The sequence below is a fragment of the Asterias amurensis genome, chromosome 9 (genome assembly GCF_032118995.1).
Source record: "Asterias amurensis chromosome 9, ASM3211899v1".
Lineage (NCBI taxonomy): Eukaryota > Metazoa > Echinodermata > Asteroidea > Forcipulatida > Asteriidae > Asterias > Asterias amurensis.
In genome coordinates this window covers 2,501-24,269 of record NC_092656.1, presented here as the reverse complement: position 1 = coordinate 24,269, position 21,769 = coordinate 2,501, and the positions used below count along the sequence as shown (strand labels likewise).

The 21,769-nt window shown below is 36.9% G+C and overlaps 2 protein-coding genes across 2 annotated transcripts in view; both read right to left on the bottom strand.

Moving 5' to 3' along the window:
• The window catches only part of LOC139942047 (phospholipid-transporting ATPase ID-like), a 47,634-nt gene extending 34,240 nt beyond the window's left edge, over nt 1-13,394 (bottom strand). The window contains exons 1-6 of the mRNA XM_071938731.1: nt 13,257-13,394; nt 8,979-9,097; nt 4,410-4,468; nt 2,270-2,383; nt 1,629-1,727; nt 844-905 (exon numbers count right to left, since the gene is read on the bottom strand). Of these exons, the coding sequence (XP_071794832.1) occupies nt 844-905; nt 1,629-1,727; nt 2,270-2,383; nt 4,410-4,468; nt 8,979-8,997 (353 nt within the window). The 5' untranslated portion in view covers nt 8,998-9,097; nt 13,257-13,394. The remainder of the gene's footprint in view (nt 1-843; nt 906-1,628; nt 1,728-2,269; nt 2,384-4,409; nt 4,469-8,978; nt 9,098-13,256) is intronic.
• Nucleotides 13,395-15,609: 2,215 nt separating this feature from the next.
• LOC139941763 (cilia- and flagella-associated protein 53-like) lies at nt 15,610-20,671 on the bottom strand. Its single transcript, XM_071938376.1, has 7 exons — nt 20,241-20,671; nt 19,435-19,664; nt 18,171-18,344; nt 17,589-17,892; nt 16,984-17,202; nt 16,340-16,556; nt 15,610-15,929 (listed from the first exon to the last, which is right to left on the bottom strand). Exons 1-7 carry the CDS (start codon nt 20,307-20,309, stop codon nt 15,610-15,612), a joined length of 1,533 nt encoding a protein of 510 aa, XP_071794477.1. The 5' UTR covers nt 20,310-20,671.
• Between the last annotated feature and the right edge of the window lie 1,098 nt (nt 20,672-21,769).

The following is a 21,769-nucleotide window of genomic DNA, read 5'->3' as shown; positions in this document are numbered from 1 at the left end:
TCAAATATTCAAATAAATCTCAAGAACTACTCATTTTTATTTATTTTTTTTTTTTTTATATATATTATATCATGACGATAAACATTTTTTTATATTAAACTTGATGATTAATAATTTTTTTAAATCTTTTGGTCTCATCTCAATTCTAATTGGTACTTTAGTTACTGGTAGTGGGGAAAAGGGGGGACCACAAGTGCACTGAGAAATCTGCAAACTTCATGATCTTGCTCTCTGCCATTGCAAGCATGATTGAAGGTGTCACTTGTGACTGGACGGGGGAAGTACTTCAATTTACACCGAGCCACTCTGAGGATAGGGATGGAAGCCAATTGAGGAAGTGGCTTGTCACAACTTTACTCTAGACTAAGGTAGATTGTGATCAATAAGGAAAATCATCCCGTTCTCCAATACCCTTGGTCAACAAATCAATCTGTACTTGGGCAGTTTTCCAGGAGCTGGTTAAAACTTTGTATCAATTCAAGGCAAATTGTAAAGCTACTTTCATATCACAAACATGACAAACACAAAATAGAAGGTTGGATAAAGTATTAAACCAACGACAGGGCTAGATAGCTCAGTTGGTGGTGCGCTGGCACAGTAATCCGTCGCAGTTTCAAATCACGCTCTAATAATATCTTTCTTGTCTAACTTAATTACAAAATAAACTAGATAGAAATGCATACTAAGACAAAAATACAAATTCTTTAAAGATATCATCCTATAAGGCTGTATACTTCATCAATATTTACCATAAAATGTGACCCATCAGAAAGGACACACATTTCACAAGAAAATGTATATTTTCATTTACAAAAATGTTCTTACCACAAATTACAAACTTACTTATTTTCCACCAGGATGTCTGTCTGTCTATTGTTAACCAAGCTGTCACTGCGGTGGCGTTGCTTTTTATTTATAAATGAGAAAACAGAAGAAATATTTCATAAACATCACTTCCAAATCATATACTTCATGAGAAATACTTGAATCTATGATAAGTCATGATTTGCAATTGTCATCATTTCAACCCTCCTTAAACACTGAAACAACAGAATTCCACAAAGTACATGTACGTTGTACACATGTACTACCTTCCAGGCTAGTATTGGGTGCCGATGTTTCTTTTGTTTTTATAGCTGGTATTTTCAAAAAATGATAAGAATAAAAAGAAACTTATAAAGCTTATTAGCAGTGCCACAAAACAGCCTCAAAACAAAGTTAGTTAAAAAGTCATTAGCACAATATTATTTATTGCTCAAAGTTACAAAAAAAAATACTACAAGAGAATAGATCAGAAAAATAAGCATTAATCACCTGAAATATTAAATCAGCAAATCCAATGGTTTGGGAAGTTTAAAATTTTGTGGTGAAAGCCAGTTGAGCAGGATAGTTAAATACTGAACTTCTTTTAACTTCATTATTTTTGTCTCGCTTTTAAGTAAACAAATTTACACCTTTATGTATTTCCAATGAGTTGACCACAAATAATTTATAAATGGCTTATTCTCTTTCAACATGAAATACTCTGCTTTTTCTAATTGCTTTTGTTTCTGTGTCATCAATTCAGTAATTTTATTTTGTTTTAATTTTCAGAGTTTAATTTTGAAAATCCTGCACAGATTACTCACATAATCATCCACTCCATCTTTGATAAGCGTGACAGCCAAAACAAAGACTAGAGGTAAACCAGTAGTTACAGGGTTCAATGAAGAGATAGCTGGAATCAACTAAAATACAAACAAAACAAAATGTAACATTGGGGATTTACTTTCTTGATTTAAGGGCAAGGTATACTTTGGCTTTTTGGAACTATTTGATTGTTGTAAAGAATGTACAGTAGATAATTAATGAAACCAACCTGTGAACATTAAATTTTAATGGTGGTATATTTGTTTATTAATTTGGCGGTTATGAGAAGGTTTCACAGATTGAAATGTTGTTGAATTCCCCTCTCTAAAACCACATTCATTTGAATGGAATTGTTTCTAAACATGCTAAATACACTATCAAAAGCTACAGTGCTTCTTATATCAAGTGAGCTACTATGATTATTTAGTTATAAGAGTAAATACTGCACAAAAAAACCCTGTAGTCTGAAACTATACAGTACAGACTATTAATTGAACAGTTGTAACGAAAAACTCAGACTGTTTCACTCAGACTGCTTTGTGTGGTTTATTTTTTTTGTATAACGACAATGTGCCATGAGGCTTGTAATACATGTATCAACCTATTTGGCCATCACAGAAATATTTCCCAAGTTACATACCTGCAAGATGAAGAGCACTAAGAAGTAGAAGTTGGCAATTCGTAAAAACTGCTCAAACAAGTTGACAGGCACAAAAGTGAGAACGTTGTATTTAGATGTCTTGATGTAGTTATTCTATCAACAACAAAAGAGAAGTGAAACAAATAAATCAAATAAAAATGTGTCATGTAAAAATTAATTATAGCTTGGTGCACATCATTCTTGTTGAAAGTATTGAGTTTCCTAAAGTTTTCAACTGTAAAACATTGAATGACTCTACACTGAAACTTCTGAACCCCTATAATAGGACTGTAGCTCCTTATTGGCATTCTTCAGTCTCCTGATGATGACTATAGCATCCCAGTCAAAATGTTGAGACCAATTACGAACTCACTCCTCTTATTATTTGTTAATTCTAATCAGATTTTCTTTATTGATTACAATAATCATCACAAATTAATATCACATCAGTATGCTACACTATGTAATATAAAACATTAAATGGCAATGTTTACTGCTAACATGATTCAAACTGCCTCTTACTACCAACAACTCTCAGTGGCTTAGTGGTGAGACACTTGCTCTAATGGCAAAGGTTGTAGGTTTGAATCCCACCAAAGTGATATGCCTACGTGGATTTATTTCTTAAAAGCAAAATTTACACGTGCTAAGCAATGTTTTATGCTTACAAACTTGTTGAAATTGGGATAGCTTGTCATATCATGAATAAACAAAATGTTGGCTATAAATGTGTTTAGCAAGTTTAACTTAGCTATTACCAATATGTTTTTCAAATACTTGAGTGGGAAATATTTATTTTTTAACCCATACCAGCAAGTTTGTATGCAAGCTTACCAATTTTAAATTTTGTATGCCATCTACAGGTTTTTTTCTTTTCTAAGGGCATGCAATTGCATGCAGCGAGGGCAAGTTTACAAATGGTTCCACATTGCAAACACAAGGTATCATTTAAGGGCAATAACATTAAAAAAAACGGACAGAATTATATGAGAAATGCAGGTCATCCCTGAAGAATCTGTCAACAAGGTCAACTTGTGCACATAATGACTATTTCAACAAGGTCAACTACTGTGCAATAAACATTGTGTGACTATTCTGTAAAAGTCAGAACATATTCAAATATTCCATTTATCAGTAAGGAAATAGCTCAAACTATGGTACCATATTTGCTGTGAATGGAAACTTTTAATCTGTCTGAGGGCATATAGACCCTAAATATCAACAATTGATATTAATCAGTGTAAAGAACTGCTTGAAGTCTAGACCTACAGTCATAGCCTATGTAAAACAAGCATCAATCAGTGTGAAAGGACTGCTTCAAGTCTAGACCTACAGTCACCTCTGGCAAACAAATTTACTCATCTGCAGTTCATTCTCTATGGTTTTCATAAAGTGTATTAACACACAGTGCTGAATACACATGTAGAATTGTAGAGTCAATTAAAATGTCAGGTACTTCGAACATTATAAATAAAATCCACTTTCAGACAGGCCTTTTGCAAAGTGTTGTTGACAGAAACTAACTAGAACGTAGGCCCTAGCATGTACTTTATTGCTGTTTTTGTCATTATTTCTTTATGTGTGCATAGTCAGTGTACAAACAAATCCCAAGAATTCAGAGATAATACAAACTTTCAGAAAGATACATGTAGGTTATTGAAGTGATGAATTATGAAACCCAAACATGTAGCACCTTATAAGGGTTTACAAGGTGCTACAGGGCATTCAGCAGCAACTGCCAGGAACACCGGGGCAAACCTTTTATTTTTATTTTTATTGCAGTGGGTTATTTTACATGCGTTACACAACACATGGGACGACGGCTTAACGACCCATCCGAAGGACGAAGCAAAGGTGAAGTGTCTTGCTTATTTATAAAGGACACAAGTGTCACGGCTGGGGTATTCGAACCCACACACTCTGCTGATTAGAATATCCAGAGTTTGAATTCAGTGCTCTTAACCGCTAGGCCAAGACACTTCTACAGAAGCAGCTCTATGAAATTGGACCCTTAAATTCCATTGGAAGCATAAAAACCATGTAAACAGGCTCTAGTAGTAGTGGCCTACTGGTGCATTGTAAACAATCAGCAAAGGTTACTAGATTATCCTTGGCATTCTCATACTATGCTCATACTTACCGCATATCGGAACTGGGAATTAAACTCTCGATTATTTGCCTTCAGGTGGCGCTCCGTTTCTGTGCCAAAAACAAGTATTAAAAAGAAAAATTAAGAGTTAATATTCCAGTGCTCTTCAGTTTGGAAAGATAAAACCTAAAGCAAAAGTGAACATTTAGTCTCTGAACGGGAGGTTTGAAATCAAAATCCTCTGATTCAATTCTCCATTCTCATGTCATTTAAAAAACATGACCCATCCCATTCTCTTCTCCACCATTGATCCCTGCACCCTCTCCATTTATACAGTCAGACAGTACCAATGAAGTTAAACAATGTATTGTACAGTGTACATGTAATGTAAATGTACAGGATGTCAATATGAAAAGCCTTTATTAAAAATGAAGAATGCCTCTCGTATGAGGTATGAATTACACCATTCAATGAAATTGAAAATGTCTGGCATGACAGTTCAGTAATGAGCACCTTACAATATGTGCAAAGGTTCATTATTTCATCAAAGTGGACCCCAAAACCTTTTTTACTGTAGTGTTTCCTATAAGCATTTAGGCCTAAACTGAACCCTGACTTTTAATATGACTAGCAACCTGACATTGTACACTTTCAAAATTTAAAGGCTAATTCTTGCGCAATGACATTGTTCGTCTGTCATCATATCACATCAGGAATATAGGTAAGATTTGCAAGTAATTGGACAAAAGTGCCACTGAAAAGGTCATTCATGCATTTGTTACTTCTCGTCTTGACAACGGCAATGCTCTTCTCTACAGTCTTCCTAACAACCAGATTTCCCGACTTCAACGCCTCCAAAATACTGCGGCCCGCATTGTGACACTACTAGAAAATCCTGTTCTATCACCCCCATTCTGAAACAACTACACTGGCTCCCTAACTCTCAACGAATCATCTTCAAGCTGATGCTCATTGTCCACAAAGCTCTTAATGGCAAGGCTCCCCACTACATTTCTGAACTGCTTCAAGTTTACACTCCATCAAGGAATCTTCGATCAAGTTCCATGATTCTCCTCATTGAACCCAAGTCTCGTCACTCATGGGGTGACAGGTCTTTCTCTTCAGCTGCGCCACGCATCTGGAACTCTCTACCACTTAATCTAAGATCTTGTCTTTGTACCACAAAATTCAAATTTCTTCGTAAAACTTATCTTATGTCACAGGTTTTCAAGGACAAATTTTGTTGTGTCTGTTTTTCTTTGTCTTTGTTTTTGTTTTTAGTTTTACTACGCCTTGAACATCCAGCAGGGTGAATATGTGCGCATTACAAGTCGTATCATTATTATTATTATTATCATTATTATTATTATTATTATTATTATTATTATTATTATTATTATTATTGTTAACCTAATTTCCATACCCTATACAAAAGTAAGCAGTGTTCACTCCAAGCATTAATTATTTTCAGACTTTTTGAAAAGTTGAGTTAATAAGCTATTTCATACCAAAAATCTTTCCCCAAGAATCATATATTTTTCATTCGGCAGCCATTTTAAAAGTGTATAATTTTTTTGAGACACCATGTACAATGAAGCTCTAGCTTTATGTAGTACTGTATTGTTTAGCAGCAACGTACAGATGTGCACAATGCAAGGCACAAGAAACAACTAATACTTGTGGAGCTTCTTCAAAATAAAAGTTGTAAAAATCATTAAAAATAAATCAAAAAAGTGCAAGTGTACTTGATCAGCACTATACATTGAAGCAGTTAAATTACACAACAAAATTAATGTTTTGTTATGTAGCTGTTGGTTTCAAATGACCTTAAAGTTGCTTCTGTCTTACATTGTCTTATAAGGAGATGTACAATGTTGTTTTGAGCATGCAACCAAACTAAGGACATTTTTTTTCAACAGAGCTGTTTATATATTTAACCTTTGTTTGACCTCTATGATGTAAATGATGACCAGCTACATGTAACTGCAGAGAAACACAGTATGACATACATGTACGAGGGAAATTAAATTGACTGTCTCACACATCGTTTGCAGTATGCTTCCAAGATCAATACATATGATACCGTTGGTAGGCCTTGGAAATTCAAGAAGAGGCAACATAGACAATTTGCCGCCATTCCACCATTTCCCTGCTGCATGCCCCATGAAATAATTGAGGCAATTAGTTTCCACTCATTGGAGTTCCGTTAACCAGGGTTGTTTAAGGTAATGAGCTTCACAAGTAAAAGAAGAAGAAGAGAAAAAAAACCTGTGACACGCATCCCAGCCACCTTTAACTTCAAACTTTCCAGTAGAAATTAAAGATTACCCTCACAGGCATCTCTATGATAATACAAAAAAAGGGCCTCTCCATCAAGATCAAAATTCAAGAACTAAAAAGTGCCTTGCCTAGTGGGAAAATAAATCCTGAGCAGTATCAGAATGTAAATATGTAATGATTTGTTATGTCAGTGTAATGTATTTCAAATGTAATGCAGCCATGATACATGTAGCTAATATCCATTGAAGACCATGTCATCTAAAGTGCTTTTAAATACTCAATGTCGGTGCTGTGTGAATGAAAATAATGTGCAGTTTACATACATAGGGTGAAAGTAAAATATGCAAGACAATTTTGTTGACATCTGCATTTGAATGACAACAAACTTTGTACATGTAGCTTGATACAAAATTGTACATCACCTTCTTCAGGTATCCTGTTGAACATTCGTAAAGCTGTGCAGTAGAAGGAATATCAAATGTCTGACTGCTTTCTACTTTCCATATTTTTAAAACAAACTTAAAGGGTGCCTTAGATCATCAAAATAATCCACTTGCAATGGTTACTCACCATGCTCAGATATAATATTGGTACATGCATCACATTAATAACACAACTGTAGTGTGATTTATGGTAGAAACTGTACAAGTGTGGGGCGTTTGACGCTGTGGGGTGCAACCCAAACTATTTAAAAGAAAAGTGATACATTAGGCCTATTTAGAAAAGACAAGGGCATGTACACATGTAGGGAGAAGCCCACTATGTTGCTCTATACTCAACATGTCTGTTTGGTGCACAATTTCAAATATCAAGTATAAAGGGAAACTGAATGGATAACTTTTTAAATAATTTGTGGTTTTAGAGCAAAGACAACATTTTATTTGCACAAAATGAAGTGTTTTATTGTTAGGATTTTATTTATTTATAATACATTTCTTTAAACAAGAACTGTAATTTACATGTAACTTGATGAAACTATTAACTGAATTAATGGCCACCCCTTACACTGACAGAGAATGAGCTCTTGATTGACCGGAATCATACTTCCTGCCAATGGGAAGTAAATTTTGTCGTCACATATGGTTGTTTGACCCAAAATTTGATGTGAAATGTGAGAGTGGAGTATTTTTGGTAAGTTTTAAATGCAACCAAAGAATTGTTTTTTACAGGAATGATCATGATGGTTTAAACATCATTATATTACATTTAACTTTGTACTTCAGTATAGCCAATTTCAAAACATAGGTTTTAGCTCTCTGTATTTTCAGTGCAACCAATCAATCTTTCGATCATGGGCCAGTTGAACAATAATAGGCAAACCGAAGCATTTATTGGTTACAATCGCGAAAAACACAACCCTGTGGGAAGCTGAGGCGAGCCAAAGTCGTGGTTTTGGAAAAGCCCCATTGTTATTATTTACCCAATTTGTATTGGATTGGTTGGATAGTTGATTTTGATCCTGCAAAGTATTTTATCATATATATGAAAGCATTGGAAATGTACTCATCTGTCATGGCTTTATGGCAACAATTGAAGTGAAGGTTATAGACCATAAAACTTACCCAAAATATTGTCTCCATCAATGAATGAATAACCAGGAACTTGTAGTTCATACAAATTACTTTGAAAAAACCCCACAGATTTTGCACATTTTGATATTGCCATTGTTTACTTTGTCACTACATGTACCTTTGATGTCACCAATTGTTTACAGTGTGTGTACTTTCAGTGGTGTAATATTACCAGAATACCAGCAAGCTTGTTACTGTTTTAGTAAATGATTATCAATATCATGTCACCTAATAAATAAAAGAGATAATATCAATGTAAGTAACTGCTGTGTTGCCCCCCTGATCAAAGCAGACCATAACCCTCCCTCCTGCTCGAGTTAAAACTTAGTGAACAGTTTGGCTCACAAATTTGCAAAATTTTCAATAAATGGTGTAACAACTTACATGAAAAAAAGAAAAGTTAAATCCAGTACAGTTCATGTATACTTACACACTGTACATCATGTATCAAGTAATAAACCACAAGGGAAGCTGGTTGAATTCTATTTGAATTGGGGATCAACAAAGACAAATTTACAAGAATGCCAGTATGGGATTTGAACGGGATCTGGGACCTGGATTAACAAGTGCTCTTCCACAGGAGCTGTCTATAGCTGTAATATTGGCAGTCCCCTACTTTTTCAAGATCTATCTGTTTTTGGGTGACAGTCAAAAGCCAACTTTTCATTGTATAATGTAATCTGACTTTCGAACAATCTTTTTTTCTTAAAGTAAGATATCTAAACGTCAATCATTTCGAAATGCAATATAAACATGTACATGTAGTTACCTGGAGGCCCTCCTCCCATTGTTGACTATTTGGTGTATCCACACCATCCACACACACAATCAACTCCACACCTGCACAATCAGCTTATTATCCACTGGTGGCTCGGGTATCTATATGTGCTGGAGAAAAGAAAACAAAAGTTGAACAGAAAAGTCAAGAAAACAATCAAAAAGTATTGCCAAAAGGAATTGTTTTTAAATGTCTTCTACCAAACCAAACTTCTACCAAACCTTTTGAAGACAGACGAGGCAGTTTGATGTAGCTAAAATGTTGTCTAAATCTGATTTTCTCCTGTGACCGTGTACAGTGTAGGCATCGAACTGTTTAGAATTGGATAAGATTGGAATGCCCGACCCAGGGGAGGCCTATCTTTCTGTATCCTTCATTTTGGCAAATAGCACTCAGCACTAATGATGTCACTTTTGCTCAAAATAACTGTACCAGTACATGTCACCGCATCAGCTTGCTTAGACCACAGCATTACAGCAGTAAAACAAGCAAGAACGAAATGCTTAGATGTGAATATATCATGCACATGATGTAGAATTTGTACACAAATTGTGAGATCCTGGTGCAGAGCATCCCATTTTAGCACAATTGCAGAGTTGCTAACTGCCACTGGATACATTGTTACATGTACAGGTAGAAGGAATTTTGACTGTTAAAGTTTTTTAGTGTCAAAATATAGTGACAAATTAAGTCTTTAAAAAAAAAATTGTACACCAAGCCAAGAAGCTCCATGTTACTAAACCTCAGCATTCAGCAGTCAATTTACAATGAAAATCAAGCCTGCTTGTTACACCTCTGTACAACTTGTGAAGTTTGATTGGTCGAGAACCGATCACGTGCCGTGCAACAAATACGCATGTTACATGGCTCGACGGGGGACGGGGCCGGGTAACATGAAAAGTGTGTATTATCACCAATGTACATAATGTACATCACCTTGATCGTTCCCGGCATTGGTCGATTTCAAGCGCTGTGTACGAAACAACCGCGGGTACGAGGGAATTGTTTCTTGATCGTCTGCTAATTTAACAATGAATAGTCCGTCGTAATAATGTTTGAAGATGACAACAGAACTTCGAGAAGAGGAATAACAATTATACAAAGGTATAACAAAACAATTGTTGCAAGTTGTGACTGGGGTCCATGGGTTTTGTACACCCTCGAGAGTAAATGGCACCCTCGGCTTCGCCTTGGGTGCCATTTACCCCCTCGAGTGAACAAAACGCCATGGACCCCGTCACAATGTGCAACAATTGTATAATGACCTCCACAATGTACCAGGCCTATAGATCATCAGGATCATCCTCCACAATGTAATTATCAGGATCAATACTGTTCAAGACAAAGTGTGTGGCTTAGTGTGAATGTGATTGTGATCAAAATATGTACAGATGTTGCAGTAGGTTAAATTAAAATGTGTAGGCCTATACTTGCACTAAATTAAGAGGACTGTACATTATGTAGAAAAGTTCATACCTGTAGGCAATACAACCTTCCATTACCGTAGACTAAACATTGAAAGTAACTTTTCAATAATCAATCATCTCAACAGTCATGCCTGCATTAACTGCACATTTCACAATATGCAGGCACTTATACAATGGAGTTGATGAATAAAACAGAGTTAAAACGAATAACTTATGAAGTGTTTAGTGTACACAGCTTGACAGTGTGCATACAATACATTATACATGTAGTAGAATGTTGTCCAAATTGATTCAAATACGTCGTAAAGTAACAATTCACTCTATATAAAAATGTCATCTGATAGGCCTTAAACCTACATTAAACTTACATGGTTTAAAGAATGTTACTTGCTGAGGTGCTGTAGTTTTTGAGAAATTTAAAACAAGTAACAACAATAATTTTCATCTCACTTTTGCAATGGAAACATTATAATAACCAGATGGTATTTTTAAAAAATTACAATAGATACCATCTGGTTATATACATTTTACATGCTATTTAAAACTTAGACAAAAATTACAGTATGTTGGTGACATTGTAATCCAAACAATCTATGAAAATCCCTAAAAATCTGAACAACAAACAGTTTGTAAAGAACAAACTTTACCTGGCAAGTAGATGATAATAATAACAATAATAATTGTGGCTTCTTATAAAGCGCACATGTCCGTCACCCAGTGACGCTCCTGGCGCAGTAACATACATTTATAGATTTGTAGATTTGTTGTTTACGGCATACCCCCATCACAAATTGATTATTTCATGCTTGTTTATAATTAGAAATTAAGACCGCAATTCAAACACTTTTTGAAGATCACGAATCTCAGTCAGTTGACACATTGGAGGAATAAGGTTGACACAACTATAGTATTAATAATAATATAGTATTAAGTCAGTTGACACTTAACTACATGTAGGCCTATGTATTTGATAATATCGAGCGTCATACGTTATCGACCCTCGTATGTTTTCTAACCCCAACTTTGATTCCCGTTTACCGCGAGGTTGTGCAGTGCAGCGGTGACAGAAGCTATGCAGTTTACTCACGGTCTGTATTTTCTTCAGGCTTAATTATGCTGAGAATAAAGTTTCCTGTCGTTGGTTATGCTCAAACATTTATAAAATGATTGATTTTTGGTACAAATCACTAGTGCATTATTATGCCAACATTCAAATGAGTCAAAGAAACATCATCCAACCTCGAAAGTTCAAAACAAAATTACTATCTGCTAGATTGAGTTTCATTCTGCTTTAGTCACTAGATGAATCATGTGAGGTGGTTACCATTTGGGATTCTATGGATGGGGAAAAAATTAAAATATTTAAGTGAAAATGAAAAGAAAAAAAATTGTTTTGATTAACTGCATACTGTAATAAATTCCGATAAGCGTAATAAATATTAAGTCTACATTAAAGAGAAAATATCATAGATTGGTTTCTTATAAATCTCCTGAAACCAAACATTACTGGTCTGAAATGGGGGAAAACGGATTGTTATGAAGTGTGTGTGCTTCAAGGGGGGTGGGGTGTTTTACATCACAGCAAGAATAACTGAACGACCTTCTTCCCAGACCTCCACCACATCCATACTATCCAATCTACACTGGCTTCCCATAGACAAGCGGACACAATTCAAAGTACATACTCCTAACCTTCAAAGCACACCACGGCATGGCACCACAGTATACATGTATCTCTGCACTCCTCCACCCATACGCCCCATCCCGCTCCCTACGATCCCATTCCCAGAAACTTCTTCAAGTCCCAAGAGCACACTCACAATACTATGGTCAGCGCGCCTTCAGTATCTCAGCACCAACCCTGTGGAATCAACTCCCATCCAACATCCATGCTGCACCAACCCTGGACACTTTGAAGAAACTACTAAAAACCCAACTATTTAAGAACTAATTTTGTCTTGTTTTCCCCCTTTCATAGGGGTAATGATTCAATTCCAAATTCTGTATGTGTATTTATTCTGTTATTTATGTTTATATTTCTGTTGTAACTGTAATTTGTTGTTTTGTAAAGCGCATAGAGATGTTAATTCATATTATGCGCTATATAAATGCAATTTATTATTATTATTTTTATTATTACTTTCATGCCTTTACGATATCTCTGGATTCTAATGTAGTAGCCATAATGCCTTAGGAAATAAGGAAAAAAGTAATTAAATTTGTTAAGTAGTACGTAATTGAATAATATTTTTGATTTATTTTGCACGCCATACTACTAGCTTCTGAATGTTCAATAAAATACCAACCAATGAGAGGTGTGAAAACATATGACGTTGCTCCAATGTCGTGCATTTAAAGCACTGTTAATGCCGGACTGTCTCTCGCAACGTAAAACCAAAACTTTAAAAATGTCAACACACCATGAAGTGTAAGTGTTATTGTTCAAAAAATTGGATAGCTGATTTGAAGAAAAAAAAAATCAGTTTTTGATAGTGAAAAATTTTCCTGTTATCCTACTGAAAACACATGACACCAGGATAGTATTATTATAAATAAGTATGTTATCCATCCTCTCCAACCTCGCCCATGAAAAGTGAAGGATAAATCATTTTCGCATTAAACCACACGTACCACACACTGTAGAGCGAGGAGCAGAAAACACCAGTCATCTATGGTCCCTCTATGGATGACTAGACGGGACGGCCGGGCCGCGGGGCGAGCGGCGGCCGGTGTGCTATCGAGCCGCGCTACAAGGGCCAGGGCTGCACAGGAATCGATTATATCATCGGAACTTTACATTTAAAAACTTCGTTTCTCATCTATTCATGTTTTATCAACTTACCGTGCTAAATTGCTTGCCGACCACCATCTATTACAGAGAAAACACCAGTCGGCACTCGCGATCACAACCAGCAGGAACAATAAACAACACACCCAATCATGCCAGGTTTACTCGAGTGATTACACCCACACGGACGGCCATCTTGAATCAGGAAAATGCATAATGCATGAGATAAATTTTAATAATAAAGCTTGTTGGTCATTCTTTGTGTATTGTTGTTATGGGGGATGGGCCGTTGGCCGTGAGGGGTGAATTTACCGACACTGTAAAATATTGATTGTAGTTTTGTTCGATTTATGTTGTTGCTGTTTACAGCTGTATCAATAAACAGAGAAACATGGGGAACAGGTATCTTAAACTATTTTCCTTTGTGCAGCTATGGGTGTGTAATCAAAAGTTATTTATGGCAATTAATCATTACAAAAATATGCACTACTATACTATACGCATTGAAACTTCAGCTTATTAATAGCGATAAAGTGTAAAGATAGATCAAGTATCAAACTGTTTTGTGAATGATGTTTTAAAATTGGTCCACGAAAGCTGCAGCATGCACCCACAATTAATGCCCTTTAATTGCTCTATATGGTCATATCTTTGTTATACTCTAACAAACAATATTTTTTCAAAGCCGGTTGTTGGTTCTGCCTCAGCCCACGTAAACTGCACTCATAAAAACCAATCCTCTGCTTTTCAATCCGTAACCACCACCCCCCCCCCCCCCCCAGCCATCCCCTGCAACACCAAAACCACCCCACAGACACTTCTCAGTGCTTTAATATAAAACACACTAGTAATTGAACAAGCCTGTATCAAGTCTGCAAATAATTGTCTTTTTATTAATACCGAATAAGCTAAATAATGAATGCACCAATGTATTTACAATGTTTACAAACTATTGTTCTAAAGAGACAAAAGGATTGGATATCCTGGATGGAATAAAATATGAAGAATTTTAAAACCAAATGTTTCATTAATAATCATACTGTACAATTCTTTATTTTTTTTATGGACGGAGTTCAAAACAAAGTTGTAATACAAAAGTTTCATTCTTATCAAATATTATTACTACGCGAAGACAATCCCTGGCTGAATTTTTGTGCAATCAAATTATGTACAATATCGATACACAGGTTTTGGTTTAGCACCAATAAATATTTACAAATTTACAAAATAAGAGTTAAGCTACAGCTTCAACAAATAAACTAAAAGCAACAAACCTTTGTTTTCTACCTTGCATTTGTATTTTTCTTCAAAAACAACCAGCTAGTAAGGCACAGGTTCAGAAGATTTACAAACCATATCTCTGAGGTAATCAAATGATTGAAAATTTTACCAAATCTGCATTTAGAAGAAGTAACTTCTGCAAAAATCAAAGCCCAATTTCATAGAGCTGCTTGAGCATAACAAGTTGCTTTAAGCACAACAAAATGATGCTTACCAGAACAATTACGGGCTAAAACACAGTTTCAAAAGAGCAAAATGTAACTGTTTCTCGCCTAGTTTTGCTTGGCAGAAAAATGTTATGAAGTAATTTGCTTTCAAGCAGCTGTATCAGTGCTCGAGTTTGTTAACCGGTCCTGATAGTGTCTTCATCCTTAAAGGTAATATAGGATTGGTCAGCTAATAAAATGGTTGCAGACAAAGCTAATGTTTAATGTGATCAACCATACATACATGTACATGTACATGTACATGCAATGACAAACCTGTGAATGTTGGCATAATCTGTTGTGCGAGCCAAGATAAAACAGAGTTCACAAACCATACACAATTTTCATCATAGTATACACAACATAATACATTGACATGTCCTCAATGTTGGTTGTAACAATAAACTAAATCACCTGATTGCATATGTTTCCTTTTGGGGGTTTTCAGATACTGGTTTCTTTAGGTACATATCTAAGGGAAATATTTCATAAAAAAAAAATTGTTATGGTAGGAACCCCATGTTTTGAATCAGCAAGCTTGCAGACTCAAGTTAAACAATATTCCTTGTCAATCCCGTGTAATATAGACAGCGTCCTTCTTAATATCTGAAGCTCCTCACATCAAAGAAATAAAAATGAATCTTGTTTTATTAGGTTTTACAATCAGTCACTCTGTCATAAGGGAAAAAACTGTCCAATAAACCTGGAAAATCATGGAAGTACAGGGGGTAACTGGAAAAAGTTATTGATGCGTTTTAACAATTATTGATTTGATAAAGTTTACAAAAAAGGAAGCAGTTTAAAGAAAGTAAAAACAAAAACTGATTTGAAAAAAAAAGTCTTTAAAGAGGTCCATGCCCAGCAGTTACACCCCACCTCCTTTTCTTGGAATCGCTACTTCATCATTCACTCATAGAAGATCAGCCTGTGGCCATGTGAGCCCTCCTCATAGGGTGCATCTTGTCAATGATCGGCCTGGCGAGGGCCTCCTTCAACTTGGCTTGGTACTCGGCCTCAGCCTCCATCCCTTTAAGATACTCCCTGTGCTCTTCATCTTGCCCGACCTCCTTCTGTCTTCTAGTGTAATCTATCTGGCCAAGGAGGTTGTCTTGGTATGCTAGATTCTCCCTGCGAATGCTGGCAAGTTTTTCTTTCTCAAGGCGGTTGTGCTCGTCCATGGCTGCCTGCATCAGCTCTCGCTCCTTCTCGAGCTCAACTTGAGCCTTGGCATTGCGTGCCACTGATGAAGGACAAAAATAAAGGTACACGTAAGAAAGGTAGATATTGAGGAAACTCTCATTTTTATGTGCTCTCATTTAATAATAACAAGTTAATAATAACAAATTTTTATATTGCGCTTTTCACAACCATACCAATGCGGTTTCCACCCTTGTACCATTTGAATACATGTACATTTATCAAATTTCACTTATCAGTTGGATAAAACGCTCAAGTTAATGTTAATTGCTGTTTTTCCAAAAGGACTAGTTAGCTCTTGTCCTACAACTCTGTCAGTTATTCAGCTGAAAAATCATTTGTACTCGTGATTTTTAGAAACTGTGTTTTCCTTAAAAGTAAGACACACCCAAGACCCCAGAAGAAGATGCTGATTGCTGACCTGGATGAAAATGATAGTGGTTAACAACTTACATTTCTCTTCCACTTGTTGTCGACGTACAGCCAGAACGTTGTCCATGAGTCTCTTTCTGGCCTCTCTCTGCCTTGCCCACTCATCAAGTCTCTTCTGCCACTGTCTCTTAACCTCTGCATTGACAAGCTCATCAATTTCCCTGTCATGTTCCTCATCATCACATGCTTGCTGCTTGAGGTATGCACGGTAGCGTTGGTCCTCCTCCCGCAGCTCTTTCTATTATTTAAAGAAACCAGAATGGCTGGAAGTTGTATACAGGTGTTCTCAAGAAACATATGCCAGGCAAAACTTGGCACAATTATAGTCATTATGAAGCAAAAAAAAATAATAATAACAATAAATGCAGAGAGAAAGCATAAAATTTTCCAATATTGAGAGCGATGTTCTCAAAAAGAAGTGAGCTTTTTGTCAATGACTATCTAGTTTTATTTGTAATTTTTTTTTTTACAAACACAAGTTGCTGAGCAATTGCCTACCCGTTGACTTGAGCATTGCGAACTGTCATATTTAAATAATAATTTGTGTTATCCAAACCTAAGCTGGTGAGTATTTCATTCCTCCCATTTTACAGTGTAGTGCTTTGGGTGGCCCAGTGGCCCAATGGTTAACTAAACAGACAGCTTTGTTTGTAAAAATAACTGACCTTCCTCTGAGCAATCTCCTGTGCTTCATTCCTTGAGTCACTCAAAAGCTTCTCAAGGATGTTCATGTCAAGGGCTAACTCCTCTTGCATCTCTTTAGCTTTCCTCCTGGTCTTGAGGCGGATGTTCATAGCAATGTCTTCTCTGGCCTGCTCCTGCTTGGCTAGCTTCTCTTGGTATGCACGCTGTTCCTCCATTTTACGGAGCTCCCTTTCCTCTTTCTGTCAACAAAAATTGTTGTCAAATTTTTATTTAAATAAAATATATGTCATCTCTATCTTCAGAACTCCATCTGTGTGACTAAATACCAACTCACAAACAAAGGATTTTAGCTTTTCGCTTCTGGCAGGGGGAAATCATTTCAAATGGCTCAAAAACCTCATGACTAACTAAAAGTTGCAATTAAGTTTTGTTACAAAAATATTAAAATACATCTCTGTCTCAAAACCATCCTGCCACAATTGAGGATTTAGGGGCAAAACTTTAAACATGTCTTCTTTGATTAGTTTTCAGTGCCTTCATGAAATTTGTCTCCAGTTTGGAATAAATAAACAATAATGAGATAAACTGTGAGCATATTTTGTTGGACATTAAGTGAGTGACCTACCAGCAGTCTCCCTTCTTCTTCTTTGAGTCTTTTAGCCTCCAGCCTCTTAGCCTCAAGGGCAGCTTTCTGTTTCTGAAGTGTGTCGAGTGTCTCTCGATTCCTTGCATGTCTCTCCTGTGCCTCTTTCTCTTCCCTGGCTGCCTTGGCCAACATGTCTTGGTGCCACAGGTCTGCATACATTTGCTCATGTACTTTGTTTTGCTCATCAATCTCAGCCTTGATACGTAGCTGGTCACTTCTCTCCAGGCACACCTCATCCATGTGGCGACGTGACAGAGTAGATCGAAGCTCCTCGCATTCCTCCCTTCATGGTTCAAAACAAATAAGTCTCCAATAAGTCTCAATTTGAAAATACCTATTTGTTTTTATTAATGTTGCATTATTTGTGACCACTTGTACCTTAGAATGTCTTTTAAGTACTGTTGTGATGGTGTTGTATACCATTTTCAATTGAAGGTACTACTTACATCAGAATTTAAATTTACAGTGATAGTTCAGAGAAGTATCTTTGCCACATTACAACTGTACATTGAAAAAGACATCACTTTTGGTTTTATATGAAGTATTTAAAAATAGCATTACCTCCATCTTTGGTCCAGTTTCTCAGCCACAACCTCAAGCCGTTCTTTTTCTCTTTTTTCTTTAAGGAACTTGGCCCGCTCCCGCATCTTTGCTTGACGCTCCAGCATTGTTTCTTGGCTTGCTTCCATCTCTTCAAGGTATTTGGCCTCTTCAGCAGCCAACATGTCACGTAACCTGAGTAAGGAAAAATTATTTTACTTTGCTATAACATCATAAAAATCCCCAACAAGTAAACATCACATCATTTCCTTAAAACTATACCTAAAAGTTAAAATCAACAACAAAACGAGTCAAGTCCAATGATGGTGTAAACCTACATAAAAACATTAATTTTGCAATAAAACCAGGAAAGGCATATGAATTTTTGTTTATGTTTGTTAAAAACATTTGAAATAATACCTTAGCACCAGATAAGCTTCAGAAATTTATGAAACAAAGTCTCTCTCCTCTGTAGTTGCTGGTTTAATTAAAGGAAGAGATTAACCAAACTTGCTAACCATTTCAATCAAATCATTCTTAGTACAGACCACATTATTGTATGCTTCCAGTTTGGGCAGCCTGAACACTGTTTGGACAAATTGGGCAATTGAACTCCATAGGAAATGTTAGTTTGCCTCTAACCAGAACATCTAATGTCATGCTTCAATGCTTGTCAATAGAACCAACTTTTGTCTGCCAGATGTACCTTAATCATGTTTTTAACTATTAAGTGAAGTTTCACTAGTCACAATTGATGTTAATAAAACGTGAGCATAGAGCAAAACCATGAAGAACAGTTATGAAGTTTGATGTGTGAACACTACAGTGTGTCATTGTCATTGCATGTATTTAGTCTGCCAGTGTATATTTCTCTTACGAAACCATTGGCCTTATTAGACCAAGTGTGTTCTACATTTAAAAATAGAGCCCGGACAATGCTGAGCTCGGCCACCCTCTGTGTCGTTTGTGGACTCGGCTTATCGATACTGCGCGATACGCGAGTATGGCAAAATTATCATCGCGTGACACACATGTATGGCAAAATGAGCATCATGTGACACGCGTGTATAGTAAAATCGCAAGATGTGAGCGCACATAGACTGTTTCTAGTGTGTTCATTGGTCAATGATGACGTCACTGTATTTTGCCATACACGCATAAAAAAATGATGTAGGTGCATCCATAAAAATGGTCTCACAATGAAACACACACTGAGACACTCGCGTTCTCCGGGTTCTATTTCTATGGTTCTACACCAGTCATATTGAATATTGTTTCAATTTACCTTTCTCTGCGATCTTCTAATGTAAACTCTTGCTCAAGCATCAAGCCTTTCACCTTCCTCTTTACAGTGTTCAACTGGATTCGTCGATCTGTGCTGCGCTCCCAATCATTTTTCAAGTCGCAGAGAGCATTGTATTTTGTTGCTGCAACGGCTTCCTCTCGAGCATCATCATGACGCCGTCTTTCAAGGATCAGGTGATCTGGGGGAAGCTTGCTTGGCATTTTTGCCCTCTGCAAGTTAATAACAAAATCAAGAAATAATTTGTTATTATTATCGGAAAAGTTTCTGTATGGCGCCACCACTTTTTAATTCGATATGAAACAATAATATAGTATCTAATTTACCTCAATGAGATATCTCTTTTTGTAAAAAAGTGTGAAAAAGTGGTGGCACCATACGGAAAGTTATCCCCTTTTTTTTCAGAAATTCCCCTGTCGTCACATAAATTACTGCTTTGATTGGTAATCAATGGTATTTTGCGGGCAGTGCTGTCCCTTGATAACCAACGCCCCTGTGAAAACACACATTGGTTACCATAACCAGAATGGCAAAAAAAGTTTGAAGAACGCACTTCTTCTAGATAGATGTAGTGTACAGTTCCATTTAATGGAAAACAAATTGTTATCAAAATTGTCACTAGTCTAGGGCCTACTTCATTAAATATTAGTTTTAGGCAGGCCTACAATCGACGGAAACAAGTAAATACACCCCCCCCCCCCCCCCAGCAAAGTAGACTATAGTCCTACAAAGTTTATTCGCTCATTATGATTTAATCTTTATCGAATTTGTATCCACTTAAAACTTACGATTGCAACTGAGCTTGGAGTTGGGCCTGTGTACTCCCTTGTCCTGCGTGGTTTCTGTGTTGCCAACATGTTGAAATTTTACTATTTCGTCAGTGAACTTCAAGATGTTTGTGTACTCGATCTACTGTCTGGAGCGGAAAGATGGCCCGTGGGGATGATGCAGTTGGTGTTTGTGACAAAGTTGGTTGTTTCGTTACGAACAACGTGGAAGACGAGATCAAGGACAGATTAAAAACTGCACAACAGACACGGTTTTCCCACCCTACGAACTGGACAAAATGGCTATGATATCGTCATTGTAACTATAACTGAAGTAGAAATAATGACATGAAGATGTCGGACACCACTTAAAATTCTGGGCAAAATGTTTTCTTGTCGACTATCCACTGCACACAAATACACTGTACATGCGTAAACACAGGGCGGACGACGACGTACATGTACATACATACACACGGATTCTGCTATTGACATGACGTCACGAACCTAGCAACAAAATAACAGTAGGGCGCCCTCAAAATTCACTGGGGGGCGTGCCCAAGACCAAAGGTAACAGAGCGCCAAAGGCACAACTTGGGCAAGTTAATAAGAAATCCCATTGGACGCCAAGTCGGCTACTAACATTTGTGATAGAAAAATAATATCATTGGTGATAGGTGCAGACAATGACATCCTAAACATGGGAAACAAAACATACAGTTGCTGAAATTGCGTCCATTCGTATTTCACGTTCAACAATAGATAAGGCTTTCAGTTCCGCATCCTGCGCCCTCAGCGCTCTAGCATGCAATTTAGGGTTAGGGTTTAGGGTTAGGGTTTAGGGTTTAGGGTTTAGGGTTAGGGTTTAGGGTTTAGGGTTTAGGGTTTAGGGTTAGGGTTTAGGGTTTAGGGTTTAGGGTTAGGGTTTAGGGTTAGGGTTAGGGTTAGGGTTAGGGTTAGGGTTAGGGTTAGGGTTATAGGGACCTAACTGATTCCATCAAAACCTACTCGTTTTCCATCAGGGTCGCCAAAAAACCTCGCCGTTTTTCGTCCGGGACGCTAGTTTTTGTAGTCGTTTCCCGATCGAAGGCTACACTGTCGCTTTTCACTTTAAAATCTAGCCAAATCTAGCCCCCAAATGGGCGTTTCGGGGGCGTTTTGTACCATCTAGCTTCCGAGGAGCTAGATAACGCTTACAAACCCCCCCTTTCCACCGAGTCTCACCCTTAGTAAAATGACCAGATCAAAAGAAACCCATAAGGTATTTCATCCGTGCAAGTGTAACTCTTTGTGCAGTCTACATCAAGGACAACTCTAACTTGTTGTTCAGAGCACCCATTTGGTATGTACACGCTTCCATGCCTTTGATGATAATGGCTACAAACTTCCCTTTCCCTTTGGTTCAACCCTGAGTAAAAAAAACTAGACCAAAGGAAACGTCAGGGCGAGCCTTCGCTAAATTGGCAATTTCAAGACAAACCCTGAGTCAAAAGGCTACATCGGAGAAGGAGTCGATTAATAGGAGTCGATTATTATTGTTAAGAGCACCG